The sequence below is a fragment of the Octodon degus genome, unplaced genomic scaffold, assembly GCF_000260255.1.
Source record: "Octodon degus isolate 3935 unplaced genomic scaffold, OctDeg1.0 scaffold00070, whole genome shotgun sequence".
NCBI lineage: Eukaryota > Metazoa > Chordata > Mammalia > Rodentia > Octodontidae > Octodon > Octodon degus.
The window spans coordinates 5,119,800-5,131,814 of NW_004524646.1; the positions used below are offsets into that span (position 1 = coordinate 5,119,800).

General features: G+C 36.4%; 1 protein-coding gene across 3 annotated transcripts in view; it reads right to left on the reverse strand.

Moving 5' to 3' along the window:
- Positions 1-12,015, reverse strand: part of Unc79 (unc-79 homolog, NALCN channel complex subunit) — a 226,234-nt gene that overhangs the window by 153,501 nt on the left and 60,718 nt on the right. For all 3 annotated transcript variants that reach the window (XM_023719685.1, XM_023719684.1, XM_023719683.1), the window contains exon 11: positions 10,868-11,098. In XM_023719685.1, the coding sequence (XP_023575453.1) occupies positions 10,868-11,098 (231 nt within the window). The remainder of the gene's footprint in view (positions 1-10,867; positions 11,099-12,015) is intronic.

Genomic DNA, 12,015 nt, shown 5'->3' on the forward strand with positions numbered 1-12,015 from the left:
TAACAATGTACAATGTATTAATTATTGAAACTGTCCTATTAATCAGTTTTGAAACTGTCTCATTGATATTTGTTTCTCAATAAAATAAAATAAAAGAGGAAAAGCACATGTCCTCCACCCTGCTGCTGGTGCAACATCATAATCTCCTACAACGGAGGCAACAAGAGCTGGTGTGGAAGTATACCATCAGCCCAGTATTCCTTAAAAGACATGTAACAACTACCCAGGTAAGGACCAGAGTGAAACAAATTTAATCAGTGCAAAATGTGCACTGAATTCAGTGTCATAAAATCTAGAACCACACCTTTGAGAAAGTGACAACTTCTCTGGAAAGGAGAAAATGATGACAGAAATCTACGTAAATGGTCCTGCCAGCTACAGTATAAAGCAAGAGAAAAATGGCTAACAATGAGGCATCTGTGCCCAGTGCTGTACTATGACCAGGTATACGTAAGCCATGTCATTTCTATGGTAGACTGGGGTGTCAGCAATGGACCTGAGTGCTAAACAGTCTGGAAATTAGGGAGTGAGCCACTTGCAAGTGAGGGTGGATAAAGATAAGGAACAGCACATATAATGATGAGAAAAATCCAATAATTTTGTTACTGAGGTTCCAAACAATGAAACCACATTGTTTTAAGTAAGATATCTCTGCAGGAGCAGCTTTTTAAGAAATGATGTCACAAGCTCTAACTTGGAACCTGTGGTAATTACATACCAGATTGCAGCAGGACTGGCGTAATATCAATACTGAATGGCTGTTAGTGGCACTGAACACCTGGAAGGGGCCCTTGTTAACCTGAGAACCTACATGGTACTAGCAGAAAGAACATTTCCTAGAGAAGAACTGACATGGAATGACTGGGGCCAGGTATATAGCTCAGTGGCATAGTGCCTGCCTGGAAAGCACAAGGTACTGAGTTTGATTACTGATTTAAAACAAAACAAAACAAAACCTCTATAGTGACTGTATTCTGCTAGCTACCTGATGAAAAAGTGACCCACAGACAGGAAGTTATGGAGTTCCCACTTTCTTTCTTTCTTTCTTTCTTTCTTTCTTTCTTTCTTTATTTCTTTCTTTCTCTCTCTCTTTTTTCTTTCCTTTCCTTTCCTTTCCTTTCCTTTCCTTTCCTTTCCTTTCCTTCTTTCTTTCTTTTTTTTTCTCAAAAGCAAGGTGTAACTGGTTTGGGTTTTTTTGGTAATATTTTTCCTTTTTTTTCATTCCCCCACTTTCTTCAATGGGAAATTTGATATTCTGTGTTTGGCAACTGTGTCTATAATATGGCACTTGGAAAGTAAAATAGCTCCGACACATTACCAATTCTGATATCACTTTGGAATCAATGGGAGAGCTGGCAACCTTGAATTGCCCAAGAGATTAATGAAATATCCAAGAAGCTGAGGGGCTAAGGATGTAGCTCAGTAGCAGTACTTGTCTAGTGTGAAAAAGTCCCAAGCTTGGTCCCCAAGACATACACACACACACACACACACACACACACACACACACACACACACCGTTAGATAAAGAAAATAAAGTATTTTTCATTTTAGAGAGCAGTGACCACTAAACAATTTTGTATAATTTATATGAAAGGACCAAACTGAAAGAAAAATAAACATAAAAAGTACAACTAGTCTAAAAGATTCCCTTAACAAAATTAAAGAACAAAAATCATATTTAAAACAAAAATTAGTCCATACTCACCATGAATAGCCCTCTACTCCCTTCATAGAAATGGCCCTGCTGAAGATCGAGCCTCAAGATCTAAAAGAGTTTACACAGAAACCTTCCCTCTAAGGTTAAGGGCTCAGAGAACAGTAGCCACATATCCTGAAGTCTTTGTGGAATGATTTATAAAAATGTCCTAGAAGCACACTTCAGTAAATCAAGAAGCCCTGGAACATAGGAATCTTTTGGTTCCCACAGCATTTGAGAATCATTTCCCTGACATAAAGAAGCAAACCATACAAATACACGAGCAGGCCAACATCTTATGTTACCACTGAGGCTGTCACTCAGAGCCCTGAAGAATTAAAAATAACTGTCCTCAGCTTACTGTCTCAAAAAAATAGAATTAGCTCTTTCTAGGAGTAACCTTGAGCCCACCCATCCTTCTTATCAATTCCAAAGCTCCCTTGGTCATCTCAAGATGCTGGCAGACCCTAGAAAGTCAGAACATTGGGAAAAGGACTGTCTTGCCCTGAAGAAAAGCACTCAATCAGCAATTGTCCTAGGTCTCTGCCTCATCAGTTAAGTCATCGGAATCCCTTGTCAACTAGCCTTTGATCCCTAAGAATTTACAGTTTATTCCAGATGAAACACAACATAGACAAATATGACCCTGAAAACCCTTGCAAAGCAGTAACTTTAAAAATCTTCTCAAGACTGAGCCTTTAAAATTCAAAATATGGAGAAATAACTCTAGTTCTCAACCTCAGAATTGAAGCTCCTTACTTTACATGTTCTGCTGTTTCTCGATACAAAACATGAGAAATTTTATTTCTCATTATAAACATCAATCACACCCAACACACACTTTAAAAAATCCAACGCCTTTTCCCTTAGCTCATTTCAGCCTTTGAAAAGCAGCTTCACAGCTGGCTGAAATGACCACGAGAGTCTCAGCCACAGCCTCTCTAAGGTAGGTAGGTAGGTAGGTAGGTAGGTAGGTAGGTAGGTAGGTAGGTAGATACATAGATACATAGATAGATACATAGATAGATACATAGATAGCTCAAATAAAAAGCAGCTTACATTTCCTCCATAAATATTGATAAAAAGCTTTAACCCTAATACTGAACAGATAACAACTGTTACATTCACCAGAAAAGCAAATCAAATCAAAGTGAAATGAGGATGAAAACCAAATCTTATCACTACAGTGAGTCTTTATTACTTTGAAAGTTATAAGATCTCTACATGGGATAATCAAATTATATGGTGATTATAAAAAATAGTGATAATATTATCTAGAGATTAAAAAAAAGATACTACCTGTATACACAATATAGACATATAAACAAAAATATGAGTTATGATAAAAATGTTTAAACATTAAAAATTTATTACCATTATTACCATTAATCCCTCTCAAAATACTCCCTCTTGCTTTGAACACACTTATTCCATCATTCTTGTCATTTTATGAAGCAGTTCTGGAAGTCATCTTTATGAGATATGATCTTTTTTTTAAAGTTCTTATAGTGAATGCTCCTGCCCAGTGCCATCCAATGAAAAGGCAGGTCATAAAAACATTAGTGTGTCTTCATACACTTTGTTTATTAAAGCTGGCACCAGGTGACTTTTGACTCCTCCCAAAAGTTAAAATAACCATAAAGGATAAATGTTTTGAAATCAATTCAGAGCATTGAGGCACCCACAATGGTGCAACTAAAGACATGCACAAGAACTTCCAGACCTCCTTCAGCAAGTAACAAGAACAAAGAGTTAAGTATGTTTAAAGTTGACAGACAGTATTTTAGGAGGATTAATGGCAATGTATCTTTTATGAAGATAAAATTTTTTAAATTTAAACATTCATATTTTAACATAACTCATTTTATATATCTGTATGTCTATATATTATATATGTATGAGGTATCTTATTGCCTTTAGATAGTATTATCAAACTACTGTATATGAAGAGACCTGTATGCTTAATAGGTTTCCAAAAATAATTACTTATATAAACTAAATATTCCTAAAACTCTCAGAAATATAGGAACTAACCCAAATGTGTTTTAAATTCATGTGATGTTAGTAAATCTTCAGTAACTAAGACCAGTTTACTATTTTTTGCTTAATTAAAAACTGAACTTTTTTTCAGGGTATCAGGATTGAGTATGAGAAGAAAATTTTGATTATACTTGGGTTTACTAGGCAAATAAACTATGTTTTTAGATGTTTGACTATACAGATTAGATTTTAACAAGTTAAATCATTCTGGAAAATTTTACTTCAGTAGTAACTGTGTTTCATAATATGTTTGCTTAGATGTGGTTTTCAAAGTCTTTCTGGAACCTTGAAACATTAGAGTACGTAAAGTTAAATTAAATAATATATATTCAACAAGTATCTAGATCACTTCTAATAAGATACAAGATGATTATCTATATTAGATAAAATATTACCTTTAAAATAAGATGTAAGATAAAATATTAATTATTGAACCCAAGTTTTTCTACTTTTGGTTTCTTTTTTACAGAGAAACTAAAGGAAATTTAGCTTTGTTATTAAATACACCTTTTTTGCCAGATGGCGAAATTGCATTTAAAAGAAGCACATACTGTATATCTCTGAAAGTCGTTAGATGGTATACTTTCAAAATTTGCTCATATGTGACAAAATACTAGCAAATACATAACAGGTAATTCAGAATTGTCTATTTCCTACTTTTCTCTGGAAACTAAAGGTTAACAAAGGGGCTGAAAATTTTAATCAATATATTTAAGTCAGACAATTAGCAGTAAGAGTGAAGGTCCGGTTAAATAGCTCAGCGGATTAGAGCACCTGCAAGCAGGTACAGGAGACAGGGGTCGGGGGTTTGGTCCCCGGGCCTGCCATGCCAGGCCCATCCCCAAGGCACGCATGTAATCCTAGCTCTTGGGAAGCTGCAAACATGTGGATCACTACAAGTCAGGTCTAGTAGTGAGACCTTGAACACCCTGTAGACCCTTCCCTTGAGAAAAAAAAAAAAAAAAGAAAAGAAAAGTAAGAAAAACTCAGTACAACATATGTAAGAGACCTAAGATGTAATTTTGTTAAGGGCAAAAAGAATAATTAGTTCTTGTGTAATTATTCAGTACTTTACAGTATTAGAAAAAAAAGTGAAGGAAAAAAATCTGAATACAGATAAAAAGTTATAAATGGTCTGTATCTGAGGAATGGGAAAGGAGAGAAAAATAGACAAAAGGAGAATGTGAATTTCATGCAGTCATGCTGACTAAGATAAAGGTGGGGTGTTTTGTTTTGTTTTACGTAGGACAGGGTATACAAGGTCTCCTGTTTATAGCATCCCAAGTGCTGAGATTACAGGTGCACACCACCACGCTCTCAATCACAGTCTCAGCACGCCCCGGGGGTGAGGCCGGCACAGGTACTGGGCCAACATGGCAGGCCTGGGGATCAGGCCTGGGAATCAAACTCCCAGCCCCTGTGTCTGCCTAAGCAGGCACTTTAACCCGCTGAGCTATTTGGTCTGCCCAGATAAAGGTTCTTAAATGGGCTTTACTATTTATAATATACTTAGGAAAATTCAGAGTGGTGTTTTTTCTCTCTTTTTTTTATAGCAGAACATATTTATTTATTTTTGTTTTTTCTCTCTTAAAAGAACAAAATTGCTTATTTTAGCTGTGTTTAGAGATTGTAAAGAAGTTTTCTTTTCCTTCTGAGTACCTCTAGGAAACTGCTATTGTCTCAATGTGTGCATCCTCTAATGTACATATGTTGAGATCTGAGGACTTTGGGCAGTCCTAAGTAGTCTCAAGAACAGGATTAGTAACCTTCAAAAAGGGAATCCAGGCAACCATACTGTGTGAGGATACAGCTAGAAAGCTGCAGCTGTGAACCAGAAAACAGGCCCTTATTAGACACTCAATCTGCCCTGATCTTGGACTTGCTGGGCTCCAGAAATCTGAGAAAAATGTTTGTTGTTTAAACATCATCCAGCCTATCTATTGTTATAAGAGCCTGAATTAGCTAAAATAGAAAAAACATTGTGTCTTTTTAAAATAACTTCCTGAGTTTTGTGCTGGCTTTATCATGTCCTGGATTATTCAAGATAAGAACATCTTCTCAATGTTAAAAGAAGTAAGTTTTTATTGTTTTTTTAAGCACTGAGGATCTAAACCAGAGTCTCACATACACTAAATAAGCACTCTCTGCCAATGAGCTACATTCCCAGCCCATTTATTCTGGTCTCAAATTTGCTATTTTCCTACTTTGACCTCTCCAGTAGATGGGATTACAGGCACATGCCACTGCATCCAGCTGACAATTTTTGATATTTTGCCTTTCCAAAATCAAATTATAAATGAAATATTGGTCTTGGCATGACTTTGAGATTTCCCAGAGGGCTCCTTGAAGATCTTCAAGGATTTATTTTTACTTTGGAAAAAAAATTATATGTATAAATATATACAATATACGCTGTACTAGTTACATTTATTTGGTATGTTGAATTATATGAAATATAATGCCAACTAAGAAGAGGTATTTATCTTTTAGGTTACTTTTTTTCTGCATTTTTTTAGGGAAGGGTCTACAGGGTGTTCAGGGTCTCACTACTAGTTCAGACTCATAGTGATTCTCCTGTTTACAGCCTCCCAAGACCTGGGATTACAGGCACATGCTCCCATGCCCAGTCTCAATTGCTGTCTCAGGGTGCCCTGGGGGCAGAGCCAGCAAGACAGGCCTGGGGATCAAACCCCCAGCCCCTGTGCCTGCTTGCAAGCACTTTAATCCACTGAGCTATTTGGCCAGCCCTAGGTTACTTTTGTGTAGGAAAATAATACTAATATCAAGATTTCAGGAACTATATGAAATTCCCAGGGATTTGTCATGATAAATCCTTATGCTCTTCTGACTGATGACATCAGTGGCAGATGTTATCCTGTTAATTTCAGTTGTTATTTAAATAGTGTATGCTACTGAAATGACAAGATTTCCTTGTCATCTGTGTCATAATAAATGCTCATCAGATCTTTACTGCCATTTCATTTTTTTTTCCCCATGGAACTGGGGGTTGAACTCAGGCCCTCGTGCTTGTCAGGGAAGCGCTTATTCCACTGAGCCATCTCCCCAGTCCCTTTACTGCCATTTTAAACCTTTTGTCATTCAGATTATTATCTTACTCTGATGCTTTCCTCCTAGCCAGAATGCTTTCTCTTCAACAAAAAAGGAAAAAAATTAAAAATCTGGAAAATTTTTATGGAAAAAAATTATGCCAGATACTCTTGGGTACAAGTTTCTGACAGCATTTCTTTAATAATTCTGAGATCATGTCACTATGTACAGATTGCCAGCATTCTAGTGGAGAAGGTGATGGGTTCATAAAACTAACTCAGATCAAGCAGAACAACAATGAGTTGCATGAGACTGAATGAACTGCTGAAGAGTGATTTCAATTTTCATGGACTTTTGGTTTGGAACATTGCTGATTTCTTAATGTTCCGTTTTCTAGCCAAAAGGAATTCCTTTCTCTTTTCTCCTACGCTATATACAACTCACAAAAACTTGGTAGATTATGCCTTTGTAAACAAAAATGAACTGTTTATCTTTTACTCTCTCTGCTAGATTCCTTCAAAATTCAGAAACTCTTATTGACTATTCTTATTTTCATAGATAATAGTTATTTATATAAATTCAGTAAGAATCCGGTATTTGAAACAGGACATAATTGGGAAAATTGGTCAAAATACCAACGCTTTCTAAAATGTCGTATTTGAGAAGGTGCCAAGAATCAGATAATTCAATTTTTAATAACTAGAGTTGATAGAACTAGTTTTAGAAAACCTTCTTGAAAACAACACATAAGGAAGGTAATTTCCTGATAGGTCCAGGAACATCAAGATATTCTGGGACTATCAAGATAAGAGCAAATCACCCAAAATTATAGATACTACAGATGAGGTCAGATAACAAATTCTTGGCTTGGCTTCTACTACATAACTTCTAAGTCCAATCTGAGATTCCTTGTAAAAGTTCTGTCAAAGAAAACTTGAAAAAAAAAACTTGTATTGTTGCTATACTTGATTTTACTTTGAATTTCTTTAATTAAAATGGTGATGACTGTACAGAGGAATTTTGTTTCAATGGAAAATTATAACCTGGGTTATCATATTCTATTCCTATTCATTATCTTTGAGCTATTTCTTACCTCTTAGTAAACTAGATCCTGCAGTTTTGTCAGTAGTTAAGATTTCTAATGTTTTTCTCCCTAATGTGGTATCAACTGAGAACCAAAACCTACTTCCCAGATCTTTATTAAGATCTAGATAGTATCATCCCAAAGCCTAACAAGCTGAAACTGGATGACTGGCTGTAAACTTCAAAGGTCTTACTACAATAGTTTGTGCCACTCAAGAAGCTCACCAAACACACACAATCTTTCATTCTCTGTTCTAGGAAATAATTGTAACTGCACACTAATGTTCTCACCCCACTGTAAACATGCCTCTAGCCCAAGATCTAGGAATTTTCTCAACTGGCTGACTTCTGGACTAGGTTCATAATCTACTCCAGCCATTAATCTTTACATTTCTTTTGTTTCTTTGTGCTAATCTATGCATTTTTCTCCTTTCAGATCTCTTACCTCATAATCTCTAATCTGATCTTCTCTCCACAACAATCAACCTAGCTTCTTTTTTCTGTTTGAAATTTCAAGGAAAGTTCTAGAAAAAGAAATGTGGGGATCTACTAAAACCCCAGAGTTGGTATAATGATTATTTTAAAGTGAAAACATTTGAGCTAAAGAAGCAGCAGAAGGAACTCTTATATTACAAAATCTAGCCAGAGTATCCAGAAAATACTTCTCCATTAACACTCCTCCAAAGGGAGTTTCATATGAATTCAGCTTCCAGGCAGACTGGCCAGTTCCCACCGACTCCATTAGCATCAAAAAGCCTGAAGAACATCAGAGGAGAAGAAAAAAGTACTTTGTTCCATTTAGCATATAAATCTTTTATCTCTGGCTCTTCAGGGAGTCATTTATCATGAACTACACCCATGTGAATCCATAAATAAACCTTATCTTCTTTTCTATTAATCTATTATCAATTAACTTGCAGGGCCTCAAGTACTGGAAACAACCTGGAAGAGGAAAACTTTCCCTTCCAACAAAATAATTTTTTCTCATTTTCCATAATTATATCACACGGAAAACATAATAACACAAAGTTTTCAAGGAAATAGGACATTTCCATTATGTAAAAATTCAATTTTATAAATGAGTCAGTAGGTGGCACCAAAGAAAAAAGAAGTATATTTTGATAAATGCACCAATTATGAGTCCTGGAAATCAAATAAAGCTTTCAGATGATCTGTGTTGTTTTATGCTTAAATGTCCTATTTTAGTGCAATTTTAAACTGAAAATTGCCTCAAGGCCTTTTTGAAAGAAAACAAAATATCACAAATAAAAATAAATCTTGGAAAACACTTTGAAAAAAGTTGCATGTATTGCTGCCCAAAACTAACTCTGGGCATCCACCTTTTGAGATTAGACACAAATTATATCATAGGAAAGAAATATGAGGTCTTCCATTCATATATCTGCAGATTAGGAACCACTAAGCAGAAGCAAGAGGATAAGGAAATGGGAGCATTTTGGCCATTTCTGAACTTTTTTTGGCATTGGAGGTGGCAGGACCAGGGACTTACCATCACTTCTAAAAATATATGTGAAAGCTTGAAAAGTTCTGCTTGTTGAATGGTAGTAGTCCTACAGACTACAGTAGGCCTTTCTTATTTTGTGGTTCGACTTTTGCAGACTTAGTGTTTTGTAGGTTTTCAAAAAATATTAATCTAAATTAATCTATTAATTAATTAATTAATCTATTACAGGTTTTTCACTATATTATGGGATTTTGCAATACCATATAGTATATTCATGTTGTTAAAATTACATAGGTTTATGAGTGTGGAAAATGGTCACAAATATTAAAAATGTTTTTAAAAATGTGGGAAACGTTTAAAAGAGTGTGGGAAGGGTTTATAAAGCCTTAATATATATCATATACATTAAAATAAACACTGTTGCTACTTCGCTGATTTTCACTTATGGTGGAGTTGTCTGAAACATAACCTCCACAATAAACGAGGGACCACTGTATACACCAGGAAAGGCCTGATCCTTAGCAACTCCATAGAAAAGTTTGTCCTTGATACTCTTAATAAAAGGCATTTGTAATGTCAAGAAAGATACCCCCTCAGATTTTTAAAAATACCTCACAAGTCCAACTGGTCATTCTTCTTTACTCCAAACCAACATTGAAGCTGCACAACTTTTTTTTTTTAATTTTTATTTATTTATTTGTGTGTGTGTGTGTGTGTGTGTGTGTGTGTGTGTGTCTGTGTCTGTGTCTGTGTGACCAGCTCAGCCCACCAGGGGGCGGGGCTGGCTGGCATGAGGTGCTGGGGGATTGAATCGCAGTCCCTGTGCTTTGCTAAGCTTGTTCTAAGTAGGTGCTTTAGACCACTGAGCAATCTCACCAGCCCCTTAAATTCTTTTTTTTTCCCCTCCCCCTCCCCCTCTCTCTCCCTTTCCTTCTTCTCCTTCTCCTTCTTCTTCTTCCTCTTCTTTTTTTTGCGGAACCGGGAATTGAACTCAGGCCCTTGCACTTGCCAGGGAAGCACTTATTCCACTGAATCATCTCCCTGGCCCTAAGCTGCACATCTTTTTTAGGCATTTAACTTTAATTTTAATTTATGTTTTTATGTATTTAGTAGAGTCTACATGCTCTCTCACTACACAGATTGCACTTGTAGTGATCCTTCATGTTTTTCAGCCTTCCAAGCACTGGGATTATAGGCGGGGTACCACCATGCCCAGTCTCGATTGCCTTCTCAGCATCCCCAGGGGCCAGAACTCCAGGCCCCTGCATCTGCCTAAACAGGGACTTTAATCCACTGAGCTATCTGACCAGCCCTGCAAAGCTGGACATCTTTGAAAAAGTGGTTGTAATACTTAACTCATTTGGTTACTGACCAAAACAAGGAGAAAGAGAGAGAGGGAGGGAATAAGGAAGAGAGGGAGGTGACAAGAAACTCTTCCCACTCACAGACATAAACAACAGTGTGATGGTCAGGTTGTGTTTCTCCCTGAGTCCTCCTCCCTAACAAGGTCCAAGTGGTAGGTTCTTACTTACCCTGGCAAATTCCATGGGTTTGGGAAGAAGGCACATGACCATGACATCAAAGCGAACATCACATACTGTCTTCAACCATTTAGTGACAAACTGAGGCTTCAGTTTTTCCACCAAGCTTCCAACTTCATCATCCATCATATATGCTGTAGAGTGAAACCACTGAAAAACCATAGCCACCAGCCTGGCCAAGCTTTCTGTGGGTGTGTTCTCACTGGGTGTACAGAGGCTCACCTGGAGTAGGCACAACACAGCCTGTTCAACTTCCATTCATCTTTACAAATTTATTACATGTTTATTTAAAGACCAAAAAGAAGAGAATGTTCCAGATAATCTATTTGAAGCAGGCAGTTCTAAAAATGATGATCACTTATTCAGACCTGTGTTCCTCTCTACTAGGTGAGATGGATTGCAATAGTAATATCACCTCAAGATTTTACTATCCTATAAGCATTTTTTTCTATAAGCAATGTATTTAGAAAATGGATCACAAAACTTAAGTCAATGAAGTGATATCTTCATCAATATCTTCAATAAAAAACAATCTATTGGGCCACGGAGATAGCTCAGTGGCATAAGCGCCTGCCTGGCAAGCACAAATTCCTGAGTTTGATCCCCAGTACAAAAAAAAGAATCTATTTACATTTCAGCTCTAAAATAAGCAGATTTAGGTAAAACTGTTGTAGCAGTAATAATTCTGATAAAGCAAGAGACAGGAAAAGGAATATTGTGGGACTGTTCTGCTTCAAGGTTGTATATGGTGAGATTTTTGGACTTATGTGTAAACATAAGAAGTATATAATTATTTATGTCTATTTTTAAAATATGTTCTAATTTTTAAATGTTTTTTATCATATTCTGTAGGGACTTAAAGTTCAACATATCAACACTTGATGAAAAATATCTGTTCCATATTATGCCTAAGATGTCTGATATGCAGACAGATAATGAGGTTAAGCTTAACAGCCTAGGTTGTATAGTAATAACAATAAGCTTGTCTTCTGGATGGTTAACAACCTAAGTTTGCAGACCAAAATTAGAGAAAAAGGAGGGCTGCAAGAAAAGCAAACATTTTGGCCCTAGCCTTCCAAGGTCAATTAAGACTCAGGACATATGAGAACTTGTACTGTAACGTCATGTAACTCAGTAGT